This window comes from Polyodon spathula, chromosome 9, assembly GCF_017654505.1.
Source record: "Polyodon spathula isolate WHYD16114869_AA chromosome 9, ASM1765450v1, whole genome shotgun sequence".
NCBI classification, from domain to species: domain Eukaryota; kingdom Metazoa; phylum Chordata; class Actinopteri; order Acipenseriformes; family Polyodontidae; genus Polyodon; species Polyodon spathula.
Window position 1 is genome coordinate 50,511,843 of NC_054542.1, and position 17,898 is coordinate 50,529,740.

Sequence of the window (17,898 nt, forward strand, 5' to 3'; positions counted from 1 at the left end):
AATTTAGGGAAGCTTCAGCCCCCCCAGGCCCTCCCCTGCCGCTGCCCCTGGACACAACGTATTTTTGGTCATGTGACAATGTATTCACTATTTGGGTTGCAAGTTTCAATATACTTTCTTTTTTTTAATAGTCATATTGTAGGTTGGCAAACATATGTCTGTGTTTGTCAATAGACTTGGTCAGTTCACTTCTACCAGTATCCCCTCATAAACCTATAACTCAGCAGACTTGGTCAGTTCACTTCTACCAGTATCCCCTCATAAACCTATAACTCAGCAGACTTGGTCAGTTCACTTCTCCAATTATCCCTTTGTAGCCCTGGAGAACGACATTTTCCACAGATTTCCCTAAAAATTATTTAAAAAAAGTCTGTATTTATCCAAAAGAATTTAAATGTGTAGCGTTTTTCTTGACTAATCCTCTGTACGTTTGCAAGTGTGAATCTAATTGTACCAATGTGTGGGGAATTTAGACATCTCCGTTCATCTCCTCCAATACACCCCTGCTATGTAAGCATAGCTTCAGTAAATGTATCACACGCAGGGCCCATCATGTCTGCTGTGTAATCTCAATTTTGTGAAGTATTTATTAGCTTTTGATTTGAGAGGAGCTACATGAATACATGCCTTTGTTTCCTGACCCCCTTGTTCAGGGGATTATTTTGAAATGTACAGGGGTTTGTGAGAGTGTGCAGTCAGGAGTTAAAGACCCAATTCCAGGGCACGTGTTGAGATGAAAAGCAATTAACTCTTCAATAAAAAGCTCTCTGGAATAGTCTCTTTTAGTTTTCTACCCAGAAAGCTATTAGTGTTTGTGCCCCGCCCCTGTGCTCTTTATTAGTGTTTTGTGTTGTATGTAGTGTGTTAATGTTGGTGTTTGTGTATAAAGTGCACGGGGTATAATGTGGGTTATGAGCATGAGTGTTATAAAGTGTCATTTGTATTTAGGCACAGGGATTGCACTTCACATGCATTTATTAAAGTAATTAATAGTAGCACAGGGTTTCACAAATTAGTTCATGCTGCACAAATTAGTTCACATGCTGGGATTCAAGTGAATAATTAATTAGTAATTGAAAACCGAAACAACAGTATATATAGATGCACATTTTACTCACTCATTTTACTCAGTCACTCAGTGAAGTTGTTGTTTTCGTAAATATGCAAAAATGTTACAAAAGAAAGCATATTATGTGTTTAACAAAGCAGCAGGGAGTGCTTTGCGCTTAAAGAATACGCTATAAAGCAGCAGGGGGCGCTGTGCACAAAGAATACTCTTTAAAGACACCAAAGTGTGTGCTATAGGTGGCAGGTTTTTATATGTCTGTGTATATGCTTTTATTTTAGTGCATTTGGTCTCGAAAGAGTTAGTGTAGAGTTCTGAAAAGCAGTGTTAGTTTTTTCGTGTTTGTTTTTATGGTAGGCACTGGCACCTGTGAAATTTAAGGAAAATAAAATTCTGTAAAGCTTCATCTTCAGAAATATCCCCGGGTCACAGGTAATTCAATCTTCACTTTTGTAAACAGTTTTGCACTGTCGCTCCATAAATCATACTTTCCTGATGTACCTTTGTTCTTTCAGCTTCGCATCCGACACCTCTCTCATAAACTGTACTTTTCATGAGATATCTTCATCTGAGCTACAATTGATTATAATATCTGTCCTATCAAATCTACTGCATTGCAAAACAATAACATTCTGTCCCTTCTGTGACCCTTTGATATGACAGTCATCTATTTTAATCTCCGATCGTTTACCAGTGTGTACCTCATAGGTCTTGGTCTAGAAGCAGACACATCTGGCTGAATAGTGTGTTTTATTATTTATAAATGCAATTGCATGCTAACCCACTTTCACAATATGAAATAGAAAATAACCCAGCAGAACCCAATGTGAACTTGAAGAATCATGCTGTGCATCATTCCAGGTGGAAGAATATTCAAATTCTTCACTCATCAATAAAACTGTCCCACCCACACGCCGGACAGCAAGCGTGTACTCTTTGTTTCTCTAAAGTTGCAGTGTCCTGTAGACGTCTGTGAATAAGCGATTATATAAAAATGTTGGTGATTTAATAGCTTGAACCTGGGTGTTAGCAGTTGTGTAACTGGATTGGTTAATCACTTGTACAAAGTTAAGGATGCTACAGTATGCATGGCTAATGAATTAGCAAATGTACTGACTCTTAATTGAGCGTGTTTATGAGAGGGCGTGAGATTGCAGAAGCCTGGGTTGTACTAAAGTTGACATTCGTTGGCAGCATCCAAAAGGCTATAAAATGAATTGACTGAGAACATATGCACTGTCTGTGTGCTTGATGATGGACTGACCTAGCTACAGAGAAAGATGTGTTGACTTTAACCACTGACAGGCCTGCTGGGGAGAGGACACACACCAGTGTCTTTGCCAGAAGTGCGGTTTTTCGTTCATTCTTAATTAGTGCTCGCTTTTGATTCTCCACAAAACTAGCACATTACCTGCTTACTGAATTTCCCAACCTGTATAAGTGTCCAGCTGCTCACATTAAACTTCGCTGAAACGCTCTTGAAGGAGTGCTAACAAATTGGAATGTTATTTTCAATCTTAAACTGAGGAAACACAAAGCCTTTTTGTGGCATGGAACTTGGTTTCAGGCCACTGCACGGCACACCAGGGGAGACTTGGAGTTTGATACTCCTGGAACAAGTTTCAAGCCACTGTTCCTGAAAAAGGGGCTTTGTTTTCCCTCAGCTTAAGGGTTTAACACATTTAAATAAATCACTCAATCATTTGACTTGATTTCTGTGTGTGTGTTTTTGTAAACACAGTGCAATGAAAATCAGTCCTATCCCATTAGAACACACAGCGCTAGATTCTCAAAACTATTTACAACAAAGATAAAAACACCAATTCCAATTATAAATAATAATTTTAAAAAAACAACAAAAAGAAACATCCTGTTTTAAAAAACAATGTTTTTTAAAAAAAAAACATGAACATGTTTGGGTTGTTTATTTCTGGTTCAGTTGTTTTTATTAGGAACGTTTTATCTAATGATAATTTGCATTAAGAGCTTTGAGATTCTAGCCTGTACTGTATAACTGTACCAAATACTGTAAACGACTGGTCTAGCCTGTACTGTATACTGTATCAAATACTGTAAATGACTGGTCTAGCCTGTACTGTATACTGTAAACGACTGGTCTAGCCTGTACTGTATACTGTATCAAATACTGTAAATGACTGGTCTAGCCTGTACTGTATACTGTAAACGACTGGTCTAGCCTGTACTTTATACTGTATCAAATACTGTAAATGACTGGACTAGCATGTACTGTAAACCACTGATCTAGCCCATACTGTGTACTGTACCAAACACTGTAAATGATCATAACTGAAAGGTCAGTAAGGAATGAAGATCTCAGTAATGCACAGCGAATGTCGATGTTCAGACAAAGTCTAGTGGGAGCTGGTGGAAAGTCTTGTTGTTGCTTTGGACCCCTTCAGATTCCTGGTGCTCATGTTTTAATCCTCAGATACAGTGCTGATCCAGCAGTGGAGCTGGAGGAATATGCGTTGAGCTCTTTGTCTTGTAAGGCTGTGCAATGCATTGAGCTCTTTCAGTCTTGTAAGGCTGTGCATTGCGTTGAGCTCTTTGTCTTGTAAGGCTGTACAATTTGTTGAGCTCTTTCATTCTTGTAAAGCTGTGCAATGCATTGAGCTCTTTCAGTCTTGTAAGGCTGTGCAATGCGTTGAGCTCTTTGTAAGGCTGTGCAATGCTGAAGGTCTTTCATTCTTGTAAGGCTGTGCAATGCTGAAGGTCTTTCATTCTTGTAAGGCTGTACAATGCTGAAGGTCTTTCATTCTTTTAAGGCTGCGCAATGCGTTGAGTTCTTTCATTCTTGTAAGGCTGTGTAATGTGTGAAGGTCTTTTTGCCTGTTTTTATTCTGCAGTGTTCGGTACATGGTGCTTCATGACCCAAACTGTACTGATGGTGAGGAATCATGGGAAAGCAGTTCCGCTGAGCTTGAGAAAAGATGTCGCCTGGGAAGTGAGGTGACCAGTCTCTCCAGATCTACCTCCTCTGAGAGATGTGATCCGCTGGACTCCCTCCATTGGAACTTCACTCTTTCCAGCAGCTTAAGGTAAGGGTTCAATTGCTGGTCTGAGACGTGAGCCTCTGAACAGTAATGCATGAACACACATCCCAGCTTCTACTTGAATCGCCTTTCAGCCTGACCGTACCTGCCAGCATGTTTTTGGGAGTATTGTCACGAAGCTTGTGAGCCGATTATTCAATGGTGTGATTACGAGACGAAGCACAAGATGGAGCAAAACAAAAACTTGTTAGTCAGTTAGACATAAAAAAATACATACTGTAGCGATATAAGAAATTCAAATCCTTTGTCTTAACTCTAATAATGCATGACAGCAGCATTGGTTATGATCCATGTGAAATATATCTGAGTTTGATGAGCAGTATGGGATAGACAGAGCAAACGCCAGGGACAGGAATGGAGGAAGGTGTGCAACTTCTGGGTTTTTGCCCATCTACTGGTGCCATTTACTCTGCAGGTGTCTTGTTACACTGAATAAGTGGTGGAAATCATACCGTTTACTCTGCGGGTGTCTTGTTACAATGATGAAAATCGTACACCTCAAATAACTTTTGAATAGAAATTGTGAATCCTCAAAAATGGCCACAGCAAACCGTTGTCCAGAATATGGGATATCTGGATGTATACAGATGAATTGATTTAATGACTTACTGAGGGCAGTTGTAGAGGGAAGCATATCATTCAGTGGATGGTAAAGTTTGATACAAATTGATATTCAACAATGTCATACTTTTACGTGCATCCTCCACATGCTGTTACTGTAATATATATATACACATAGAGATATATACACACACACACACACACACACACACCCTTCACTGAACTTGTTTGGAGTTGGCTCCCATGTTTCTTCTTGGGTCTCTTTGATGTGTGTTCCCAACATCTTTCACCCAGCAGAGCTATTACTTGTAATTAAAAGGAAGAGAAGGAGAAAAGAGTGCAGTGTAACACAGAGAAATGGAGTGCCGTGTGAGTGCAGGGGAGAGATCTAGCAGCATCAGTTAATGTGCCTGTCTGTGGAGTTATTGTTCTTTTGAAGGCTGGGGCTGTTTTTCTTTAGTGCAGCTGGACGCTGGCTAACAGCTTTTTGAAAAGCCATGTGCCTGTAATATTTGGCATCAAAGCTTTTAGCCTTCTGGGAATAGTACACATATAAATAGATGGGTTGTAAATGTGTTTGAAATCAAGATATTTCTTACAGCTTTTAGTTTGGAGATGTTACTTCTACTGAACCATGGTGCTCATGTGTAAGTGAAATCCTCCTTTGAAAATGTTTGTTTCGATTTATTTCTTGTAAAAACCCAACAAGCCTCACTTTATAAACTTTGTTTTTCTCTTCCAGATACTGCTTAAGAGATCTGAAAATCTCCATGATTTTCATCATTGTAATGATCTGCACGGTAAGTTTCACCTTTTTCAGCTTTTGTATGTTTTTTGTTATTTTGTTTAGTTTGGATTTTGCATTCTTTAGTAACCCCGGTCCGTTAAGGGCATTTAACTTTGGTAGTAATAATAAAGGCCTTTTCTTTTGGTAGTAATAATAAAGGCCTGTTCTTTTTCTAGTAATAATAAAGGCCTGTTCTTTTCGTAGTAATAATAAAGGCCTGTTCTTTTGGTAGTAATAATAAAGGCCTGTTCTTTTCTAGTAATAATAAAGGCCTGTTCTTTTCCTAGTAATAATAAAGGCCTGTTCTTTTTGTAGTAATAATAAAGGCCTGTTCTTTTCGTAGTAATAATAAAGGCCTGTTCTTTTTGTAGTAATAATAAAGGCCTGTTCTTTTCGTAGTAATAATAAAGGCCTGTTCTTTTTCTAGTAATAATAAAGGCCTGTTCTTTTCTAGTAATAATAAAGGCCTGTTCTTTTTCTAGTAATAATAAAGGCCTGTTCTTTTCTAGTAATAATAAAGCCCTGTTCTTTTTCTAGTAATAATAAAGGCCTGTTCTTTTCGTAGTAATAATAAAGGCCTGTTCTTTTTCTAGTAATAATAAAGGCCTGTTCTTTTCGTAGTAATAATAAAGGCCTGTTCTTTTTCTAGTAATAATAAAGGCCTGTTCTTTTTCTAGTAATAATAAAGGCCTGTTCTTTTTCTAGTAATAATAAAGGCCTGTTCTTTTTCTAGTAATAATAAAGGCCTGTTCTTTTCGTAGTAATAATAAAGGCCTGTTCTTTTCTAGTAATAATAAAGCCCTGTTCTTTTTCTAGTAATAATAAAGGCCTGTTCTTTTCGTAGTAATAATAAAGGCCTGTTCTTTTCTAGTAATAATAAAGGCCTGTTCTTTTTCTAGTAATAATAAAGGCCTGTTCTTTTTCTAGTAATAATAAAGGCCTGTTCTTTTTCTAGTAATAATAAAGGCCTGTGCTTTTCGTAGTAATAATAAAGGCCTGTTCTTTTCGTAGTAATAATAAAGGCCTGTTCTTTTTCTAGTAATAATAAAGGCCTGTTCTTTTTCTAGTAATAATAAAGGCCTGTTCTTTTCTAGTAATAATAAAGGCCTGTTCTTTTTCTAGTAATAATAAAGGCCTGTGCTTTTCGTAGTAATAATAAAGGCCTGTTCTTTTTGTAGTAATAATAAAGGCCTGTGCTTTTTCTAGTAATAATAAAGGCCTGTTCTTTTCGTAGTAATAATAAAGGCCTGTTCTTTTGGTAGTAATAATAAAGGCCTGTGCTTTTTCTAGTAATAATAAAGGCCTGTTCTTTTCGTAGTAATAATAAAGGCCTGTGCTTTTCGTAGTAATAATAAAGGCCTGTTCTTTTCGTAGTAATAATAAAGGCCTGTGCTTTTTCTAGTAATAATAAAGGCCTGTTCTTTTTCTAGTAATAATAAAGGCCTGTTCTTTTTCTAGTAATAATAAAGGCCTGTTCTTTTTCTAGTAATAATAAAGGCCTGTTCTTTTTCTAGTAATAATAAAGGCCTGTTCTTTTCGTAGTAATAATAAAGGCCTGTTCTTTTCGTAATAATAATAAAGGCCTGTTCTTTTCTATTTCTATGTCCTTGTTGCAGTTTTTTTTTAGCACAAATCCTGACCATGAAAACCCTTGGCAAATGCTGTCAGTTTCATCTGTGGAAAGCTTCGGTATCCTTTCTTCCTGATTTATTTCAGAGATGTCGGTTAGTCACTAGATTATTCCTATGGTGGCTCAGTATGTGTTTCACTGTGGATCTGATAAAGCCTTCATCTTTTCAGAGGGCCTGAGAAGAGTGACAACTTGAATATGCTCCTGCTGACTCTGCTAGCTTCAAGAGCAGTGCAATGTGTGGAGATTTGTGAAGGGGTCATTCCTTTAGCTTAAACAAACTGTATCAATAGCACATCCCATTGACTCTACCTACATAGAAGATCAGTTCATTCAGGAGGGCAGGTTTGTCTTCAGTGTCGACGAACATGAAAAGCACAATCAGCATACTTAAAAAAAAAAAAAGCATACTTAAAAAAAAAAAAATATATATATATATATATATATATATATATATATATATATATATATATATATATAGATATATATAGATATATAGATAGATAGATATTAACAAACCTTTACTTATTTTATGTTGGTCTCTAGCAAAAACAGACAAGTACAGGTTTAGTAAAACATTGTGTTAACACTGCTAATTGTAAAGATTACTGACCTGTCATAGGGGATCCATGTGTAGTCTATCGGTAGATCCCAGGTGGTCCCCCATATTGGGCTACTGCATCTGCCCATTCCTACACCCTCTAAAGGACTCGGATTCCTAAACTGCACTGGTATACTGTTAAAAAGGCAAAAGGCATTGTTGATTACTTTAATGATAAAGCACAATTAAACGCTTATTTTCAAAGCCTGCCTACTAAAATTCTCTTAAATTTTGTGAATACAATGTAAACTTTCGATCTTTACATTTATACAGATGTAGTTTACTAAACTCAAAATCTGATTAATTGCAAAGACATTGAAAAAGAACACTGTTTTGACATAATAAACCAAGACACTGTTTCTGTTTTGTGCTAGATATAGTTTATTGTTGCATTTTTGACAGTAACCTCAGAGGTATCTCAATGCCACTTTGACATGCATAGAAAAAAATATGTGGATACAAAAGCTCTGTGACAATATGGCATATTATTGTATTCTACAGATTAGGAGATACGTTGTCTGCTGTGACTTGTTAGAATCTGTAGCTTCTCCATCAAGCCTCATATAAAAGTTGTTGTGCAGAGTCAGTGTTGGAGCAATGACATGTCTATTCACAGCCTGCAGAGGAAGCACAGGGAAAGGCCGGGTGATAAGGTGGGCGGATTGTGCAGCAGAGGATGACAAACAGGGTTTGATCCATCTTGAGACAATCTGCACTGCTTTCTAATGACAGGCTAAAGATGATAAACCCAGTACTCTCTTAATATAATACCCCAGGAAAGAGCTACACATTAACTTTAAACAAAATAATTATCTTCACCCTGCCTAAAAAAAAAAAAAAAAAAAAAAAAAAAAAAAAAAAGCCTGCTATTTGTACATTGTTTAATACAAAGTGAAAAGCCAGTCATGGAGTTTATATTGAAATACCTGCCTAAGGCTTGAAGCATTGGGAGGATGTGATTTGTTGGACACTGCAGGCTCACCGGCAATGCAGGGTCAGCACACTAATGAATGTAGGTTAGCAGGCTAATTGAATGTTCTTTTCTTGAAGGCCAGTCTGCTCTTCTAATTGAGTCGCTCAGTATGGATTCGGGATCTAATGGTTTGCAAGAGGTGAGCAGCAGGGTTTGATGATCTTCAATTGTATGTCCTGATGAATCTAATCAAAAAAACATGAAGGAATGGAATAGGACATGTCCAAGCTGCTGGAAGGCTTAACTTATATACAGGCTAATTCATTTATCAACAAGTCGTATGTTACATGCAAAGCAAAGTCAGACAGACAAGAGTGTGGATGTTGTAATTCTGACCTGTCGCACAGAAATTATGTCGGAATCTGAAGCAACCTGCCCACGTTTGCATACCTTACTGTTGTGCAGTTTGTTGTACAGTCCACTTCCTGGGTCATTGCATGTGGAGAGTGAAGTGTCCCCACCCCTTCAATGCTGCCTTTCCTGTCATTAACTAACCAGTTTCTTCTCCCAATGACTTTGACCCCAAAAAGTGAATCCTGGTAAGTGCAAGTTTAACAGAATATGTGAAAGTAAGGTGTGCAAACTGAGATGACTTTATGGCATAATATTAATCGTCAAGGTATGAGAATAAAAAAACTAAATTTTGCCTTCATAAAATTTAGTAAAACCCCAAATTACTACTAACGTAAATCAACAAACATTCTGATCCTTACTTTGCATAATTTGGCAATGTGAATGAATCTGAATTGAGACCTGCATGCATCTGAGCTGGTTTGTATCTTGTTTCAGTTACAGTAGGAGTATAACTTGGAGTACGGGTAGTTTCAGAATTGAGCCCCACATTTGTTGAAACATTTTCCTGGACACTTGCAGGATTGATACTAAACTATTGACTCTGTGATTCCCATGTTCTTGCACAAAGAAGCTGCTTGATTGCACCTCACTTCATGCACTAGTTCTTGCCGAGTGCTTTTTCTTAACAGAGCAACCCAGCTGTGAATCTTACAGATTTTGGAGATCACGCTCTTTTAAAACTACAAGTCCGAGGACCGTTTGTGGACAGCGTGGCTGACAGGGAGATGGAAGAATACATAGTCATCCAAGTTGAACAGCTGGAAGACGCTGGTGTGAGGAGAATGAGGTGAGGTTTGCAATGATTTGTTCAGATGATTCATTTGTTTTCTCTTCTCTGGCCTGTGGTGATCAATGTTCATAAACACACTCCTAAAATACATGGTGTTGGAGCCCCCAGTCAATGCCTGTGCCGGGGACAATAGCATTGATTTTGTCTTCTTTATTGTCGGCTTCCCTCATCTTCCCACTTGAAGCTAATGTATCTTTTTAGATGTGAATACACAATATGACTGGAGCTAAACACAAAAAGGTGAACCAGTCTGTCATAGTGTGTACCAGGCCTGTACAAAATACACTGAAACACCTGCCATTGCTAGCACACTGTCACATGCAGTAACTGATCATTGTATAAATGATAAGGTAACACTTTACATTATGTCTCCAATTACGGTGATTTACATAGTAGTTACTTAGTAAATACATGTGTACTTACACACAATTACAATGTTATTATGCATAGTTACAATGTACTTAACGTGTACATCTTTTTGCATGATATATGCAAGTACACAATTGTATCAGAAAACAGTTAGGATTATATAGTGTGAAAAAACAAATTGCTCATTAAGTACGTTGTAACAATGCATTGTAATTGTGTGTAAGTACACATGTATTTACTATAACTACTATGTAAATACACAGCAGTTAGACACTTAGTGTTCCTCATGTTTATATGTTGAGTGGTTCTCATTGTAATTACTCTTATTTATTTATTTTTTCTTTTAGGTGTTGTCAGAGGGTGGCATGGTGGTTAGCGCTGCTGCTTCACAACACCAGGGTCCTGGGTTTGATTCCAGCCTAGGGGTCTGTGTGTGGAGTTTACAAGTTCTCCCCGTGTCTGCATGGGTTTTCTCCAGGTACTCCGGTTTCCTCCCACAGTCCAAAGACATGCTGTTCAGGTTGAGTGGTCATTCTAAATTGCCCAGTGAGTGAGTGTGTGTGTGTGTGTGTGTGTGTGTGTGTGTGTGTGGTGCCCTGTGATGAACTGGCATCCCGTCTAGAGTGTAGTCCCACATTGCAGCCTGTGTGTGCTGGGTTAGGCTCCAGCTTACCACGACTTATATACCATATACCGGTATAGAAGCTGACACCCTGGGATCCTTCAAGAAGCTGCTTGATGAGATTTTGGGATCAATAAGCTACTAACAACCAAACGAGCAAGATGGGCCGAATGGCCTCCTCTCGTTTGTAAACTTTCTTATGTTCTTATGTTCTTATGACCCTGTAAAGGATTAAGAGGTTAAAGATCATGGATGGATGGATGGTATAGTCAGTTGTAGGTATCAGCCATAGCGCTATCTAACAGCTTCTGTGCATCAAGTTTCCTTTTTTTTTTTGCTGACAGTACACTAGATGGCGCTGGCTCTTGCAGTATAAAAAACACATGCACATATCTGTGAACCAGTTCTGACGAGCAGCTTATGAACTTGTGTGGAAGCACTTCTAGCAGCTCCATCAAAAACACACACTGTTGTAGTCCTTGCAATACAAACCAATACAAATGATTGCAAACATCATAAGGCAAGGGGAAATACAAACTCTGAACACATTATTGAAAGCGGTCTACTCTTCTAAATGAGCCATGCACAACTCCGGAGCTATTCCTGTCCAGGTCTTTTTCAACCAGGCCAGCAGGTTCAATGAATTAATTATGGTTGGAATAAAGACCTGGGCTGGAATTCCCTTTTTTCCGAGCGGATCCTCACCTGGATGTCGCTGAATCAGTATGTGCTGCTGTTTGTCCTCATGTATCCCCACCTCTCGCTGAACTTGTGTGCATGTCAGGTCAGCCCCTCTTTCAGAGGCCATGGGTAACACTTTATAAAAAGTGTCAGTGATTGAAGTCCAATTCCTGATCCACTAACACATTTTCTCTTGACTTCATATGAAGTAATAACACACTACATTTCACAAACTTGTCAAGCTCATATTGGTGACAGATGAAATGATTCTTAAACATTTTCAGACCTGTCCTTTAGCGTACCTTGTGTATTTTTTGCCAGTTTCTGGTCTAGTCCCGTATAGTTTAGTTTCCACGATAAGGAGCATGCCATGGTTATCAAATGTTTATTTAGGATTAATTAGGGTTCAGTGTAAAGTAACTTCAAAACCAGTTTCATCACAACTTCAATAGGGAATTATAAGTTGGTTATTTATTAGCGCCACATGGCTGACATTATTAAAAGTCCTGTATTGTCTTTATTAGATGAAGTGACTCAAATGTCATTAACCCTTTCATGCATGAAACGTTGAAAATCCATTGAACATCCTCTATCTGTCCCCATATAAAAATTAGGAGAGATTTTTTTGCATCCATCCCAATATTAGGTCACTGTGCATGAAAGGGTTAAACTCAGAAGTCTTTCATTGACTTCTCTGTTAACAGAAGTGATTGAATTCCCATTACACAGAACTGGAGTGGGTAGGCAATTAGTCTGGATTTTGTTGATAACTAGTAGGCATTGTTACATTGCCACTGAAAGATGCATTATTTAAATTTTTTGGTCAAAATGAACTGTAAGCCCTGAGGATGGAGAGATCTGGGATATAATGTGTGTGGTGTCAGCTTGTAATTGTTTCAGCACTTGCTACCATTTTCTTTTGATTGGTTCTGTCACCACGCAACTCTACACAGCGTGGACTTGAATACAGTGCAGAGCATATCCTGCAGGAAAGCACTCCCAGACACAATCTGAAATTCAAGTGTGTGATGCTGTGCTTTGAAACAAACACTCAGTTATAACTTGTATTTATTTGTTTATGTATTTATTTATTTGAAGTTGTAAGACACGTGTTTGGACAGATCCTGGCTAATTGACTTGTCTCTTAAAAACTGCAGGTAACATACAATTGGACCATTCCATTACATCCCCAAAGAATGGAGCAAGTAACCAAGATGAGAACCTTTGAGATGCTGAACAGGTGTGTCTGCTCCATTACAATTGTAGTGCCTCTGCTCAGTCTGAACAGGTGTGTCTGCTCCATTACAATGTAGTGCCTCTGCTCAGTCTGAACAGGTGTGTCTGCTCCATTACAATGTAGTGCCTCTGCTCAGTCTGAACAGGTGTGTCTGCTCCATTACAATGTAGTGCCTCTGCTCAGTCTGAACAGGTGTGTCTGCTCCATTACAATGTAGTGCCTCTGCTCAGTCTGAACAGGTGTGTCTGCTCCATTACAATGTAGTGCCTCTGCTCAGTCTGAACAGGTGTGTCTGCTCCATTACAATGTAGTGCCTCTGCTCAGTCTGAACAGGTGTGTCTGCTCCATTACAATGTAGTGCCTCTGCTCAGTCTGAACAGGTGTGTCTGCTCCATTACAATGTAGTGCCTCTGCTCAGTCTGAACAGGTGTGTCTGCTCCATTACAATGTAGTGCCTCTGCTCAGTCTGAACAGGTGTGTCTGCTCCATTACAATGTAGTGCCTCTGCTCAGTCTGAACAGGTGTGTCTGCTCCATTACAATGTAGTGCCTCTGCTCAGTCTGAACAGGTGTGTCTGCTCCATTACAATGTAGTGCCTCTGCTCAGTCTGAACAGGTGTGTCTGCTCCATTACAATGTAGTGCCTCTGCTCAGTCTGAACAGGTGTGTCTGCTCCATTACAATGTAGTGCCTCTGCTCAGTCTGAACAGGTGTGTCTGCTCCATTACAATGTAGTGCCTCTGCTCAGTCTGAACAGGCGTGTCTGCTCCATTACAATGTAGTGCCCCTGCTCAGTCTGAACAGGTGTGTCTGCTCCACTACAATGTAGTGCCTCTGCTCAGTCTGAACAGGTGTGTCTGCTCTATTACAATGTAGTGCCTCTGCTCAGTCTGAACAGGTGTGTCTGCTCCATTACAATGTAGTGCCTCTGCTCAGTCTGAACAGGTGTGTCTGCTCCATTACAATGTAGTGCCTCTGCTCAGTCTGAACAGGTGTGTCTGCTCCATTACAATGTAGTGCCTCTGCTCAGTCTGAACAGGTGTGTCTGCTCCATTACAATGTAGTGCCTCTGCTCAGTCTGAACAGGTGTGTCTGCTCCATTACAATGTAGTGCCTCTGCTCAGTCTGAACAGGTGTGTCTGCTCCATTACAATGTAGTGCCTCTGCTCAGTCTGAACAGGTGTGTCTGCTCCATTACAATGTAGTGCCTCTGCTCAGTCTGAACAGGCGTGTCTGCTCCATTACAATGTAGTGCCTCTGCTCAGTCTGAACAGGTGTGTCTGCTCCATTACAATGTAGTGCCTCTGCTCAGTCTGAACAGGTGTGTCTGCTCCATTACAATGTAGTGCCTCTGCTCAGTCTGAACAGGTGTGTCTGCTCCATTACAATGTAGTGCCTCTGCTCAGTCTGAACAGGTGTGTCTGCTCCATTACAATGTAGTGCCTCTGCTCAGTCTGAACAGGTGTGTCTGCTCCATTACAATGTAGTGCCTCTGCTCAGTCTGAACAGGTGTGTCTGCTCCATTACAATGTAGTGCCTCTGCTCAGTCTGAACAGGTGTGTCTGCTCTATTACAATGTAGTGCCTCTGCTCAGTCTGAACAGGTGTGTCTGCTCCATTACAATGTAGTGCCTCTGCTCAGTCTGAACAGGTGTGTCTGCTCCATTACAATGTAGTGCCTCTGCTCAGTCTGAACAGGTGTGTCTGCTCCATTACAATGTAGTGCCTCTGCTCAGTCTGAACAGGTGTGTCTGCTCCATTACAATGTAGTGCCTCTGCTCAGTCTGAACAGGTGTGTCTGCTCCATTACAATGTAGTGCCTCTGCTCAGTCTGAACAGGTGTGTCTGCTCCATTACAATGTAGTGCCTCTGCTCAGTCTGAACAGGTGTGTCTGCTCCATTACAATGTAGTGCCTCTGCTCAGTCTGAACAGGTGTGTCTGCTCCATTACAATGTAGTGCCTCTGCTCAGTCTGAACAGGTGTGTCTGCTCCATTACAATGTAGTGCCTCTGCTCAGTCTGAACAGGTGTGTCTGCTCCATTACAATGTAGTGCCTCTGCTCAGTCTGAACAGGTGTGTCTGCTCTATTACAATGTAGTGCCTCTGCTCAGTCTGAACAGGTGTGTCTGCTCCATTACAATGTAGTGCCTCTGCTCAGTCTGAACAAGTATTGATATTCGGCGACTTCGCTCACGTCGCTCTGTAGATACAGCTTTAGAATTGGGTATTTGTAGAAGAGCAGTTCCACATTATCTTTGTTAGGCTATCCAAAGCTGTTTCTCAGCACAACAATACATTGTATAGTCCTATTCCGTGTTACCAAAAGAAGATATATCTGCACTGAAAAAGTCAGGAGATCTGCCAATCCTGTTTCAACACGGGACACTATATTGTGAACATTTGACAGATATCTCCTTTTGATGTGAATTTAATTCAATATTTTTAATACATTTACCTTAAACTAATGTATTTAAGACTTTCAGCTTTCTGTCATGCTTGCCAGGTTAAATGGGTCGGCAGTCCTCTGTCCAGGGTGCTGAAATGTCATGCCAACCAGCTGAATTAAGACATACTAAAAGTCCTGGCCTGTGCCTACATGTTTATGCTTCTGACCTGTTCTGTCTTAGTCTGCAGCAGTTCACATCTGTACCATTCTACACAGTAGCTTTGGAAAGTTTACATTGCCACGTTGTGGTACCCTATTCCTGAAGTCTGACACAGGAAATAATATGCTGGTACCATATAGCGGGCTTCCTGAAAAATGTGCATGTACCCAATACAAAAGCACACTGAGAAGCAAAGAAAATATGACCAACAATCGTGTTTCTAATGCAAATAGATGTAGTACAATTTTAAAAGTATTTTAGGCACTTTGATGTAAAATGCTGTTGTTGTGGCGAGTGGTGTAGTGAGTAAAGTCAGTGTCCAGACTCAACTTTCCAAAACAATCCATATTTATTTTAAAGCTCCCAAAACAATAAATCTGCCCCTCTACCATCTATGGTATCGGCGGGTATACGACGGGTTACAGCCCCAAAAATACATGACAGCACTTCAAGGTTGTACTCCAGTGGTGCACTTAAAAGTGCTCCGTGACTCCTAACCCGGCTGTGCTGTGCTGGGCCTGTCCGTGCAGTGGTGAGTCCTGCTCTGGCTGGTGATGCTGGCTCTACAGCTACAGCTCCCTGGCTTCTCAATTCTGCGCAACTATGGCATAAACACAAAACACAAGCTCTGGCTTCCTGATCACGTGTCAGCATAGGGGCCGTACTCGTGTAGCTGTGTCCCCTTTGTGCTACCAAACGCCTCCCTGCAATCAACCTGGTGTATCCAACCACTGCCCCAAACGCCTCCCTGTGATCAACCTGGTGTATCCAATCACTGCCCCAATCTTCTCCCAGTGATCAACCTGGTGTATCCAATCACTGCCCCAATCTTCTCCCAGTGATCAGCCTGGTGTATCCAATCACTGCCCCAATCTCCTCCCAGTGATCAGCCTGGTGTATCCAATCACTGCCTGCCGTGCAGCTGATCACATTGGAGTTGTTCAGAGCACTTGCAGCTATGTGGTTCCCCAAGATGGCCAACCTCTGGTTTCTATCTACTTTCAAGTAACATAGCGCCCTTCTCTTACGGTCACATATCCTTGCAAAAGGGATCAGTGTAAAGGTTTTGTATTACTCACAGTATTAGGAGTTACATTTTAATATTCCCCTGACTATGCAATGCAGTGAATATTGTAATGCTATTCACTATTTCATTGATAAGATGGCTTGCTGCGGTCACAAGGTCCTGTAATCATTTCATGTTTTCTTCTCTTTCCTCCAGTGTCCCCGTCTCTATAGGCATCCAGTCTTTCCTGCAAGACAGTCAGGTTGTTCCTCTCAGTTTGACTCATCAGTTAATCTTTGCCAATGTGGAGACTCAAGTTGTAATTGCAGCCGTCATCCTGGCAGGAGTCTACGTTCTGATTATATTTGAGGTAATTTGCTGTGGTAGGTGAAGCTGTACTGCAGTTTCTAAAGGTGTTCCACTGTGGTAGGAGAAGCTGGGAGAAATGAATTCAGCATGTTAGTTGTTGATCAACGTCATCCAGATGACACTGTCGCCTCTGTCATAGCCCCCTGTCAACCTCCAGCTCAGTTATTTTCCCCTGTGTTTTTCTGCCCAGTTTATGTCAAGTAATGTTTGACCTTTTTAAGTAGATTCTGGGACGTTTTCCATTCCTTTAAGATGCTTGACATGGGGACCTGTGATTTGATGGTTCCAGATCAAGTTGTAGTAGGACAGGATTCCTGCTTTTCCTATATATCTAATCAATCCCTGGGATAATAGTATTTAGGAGTGTAATTGGTTAGTATGATAGTTTTTACTGTATAGAGGTCTAGAAGCATGTTTGAAAGCTGGTAGCACTCCAGTTTCCCACTAATGCATTTTCAATCTTAGAAAGAGAAAATGAATTGATGTCGACTGCTCCTGTAAATCCCACACCACGAATAACTACGATCTGTTCTTTAAAGTGTACAATGCTGTATACAGCACTGCTGTCATATGCATATCATACATTACAGCCTGTTCGTTGCTATCAAGAATAGATACTACTTGTCCTTATTCAGACCCCAAATCTCCTTAACAGGCCTGAAGGGAAGCTCTGTACCATCCCAATCCAATCCTGCCTGACCTCTGTCCTAGCAACCCACATGCTTGCTGAGTGACAGCAGAACACCCCAATAGCAGAAGAGGAAACGGAATCAACAAAGAACACGGAAATCTGTTATTCAATTCTCGATTGCTAACTGTGTACTAGATGTTTGAACAGCATTCTGAAAAGGCTCAGAATCCTTTGCCTTTTTGAATGATTCCTAAAGGGAACGCCACACGTTCACTGTATGTTCAATGAGTCTGAAAACAAAGCTTCAGAAAGACACCTTGCCTCTTGTTCATTACTTTTTAATACAAAGTCCAGGTTTTTATTTTGTAAGTGAAGTGATGGGAGAAAGCAAAGGCAGTCTGATTAGAGCATTCACCTTAATGCCATCAGAAGCCTGCCTGGGAAAACCTTTCAAGCTTTGACCTGCTGGAGGGGGTTTTCATTTCTAACAGTTAAGTACTAGGTGCCAGGCAGGCTGCCAGGGGTTTAGTGTGGGGGCTGGG

The 17,898-nt window shown here is 40.3% G+C and overlaps 1 protein-coding gene across 1 annotated transcript in view; it reads left to right on the plus strand.

Annotated features, from left to right (window-relative positions):
- The first annotated feature begins 3,940 nt into the window (after positions 1–3,940).
- Positions 3,941–17,898, plus strand: part of LOC121321035 (P protein-like) — a 97,424-nt gene continuing 83,466 nt past the window's right edge. The window contains 6 exon segments of the mRNA XM_041259944.1: positions 3,941–4,125; positions 5,444–5,501; positions 7,105–7,177; positions 9,686–9,833; positions 12,656–12,748; positions 16,573–16,726. Of these exon segments, the coding sequence (XP_041115878.1) occupies positions 3,944–4,125; positions 5,444–5,501; positions 7,105–7,177; positions 9,686–9,833; positions 12,656–12,748; positions 16,573–16,726 (708 nt within the window). The 5' untranslated portion in view covers positions 3,941–3,943.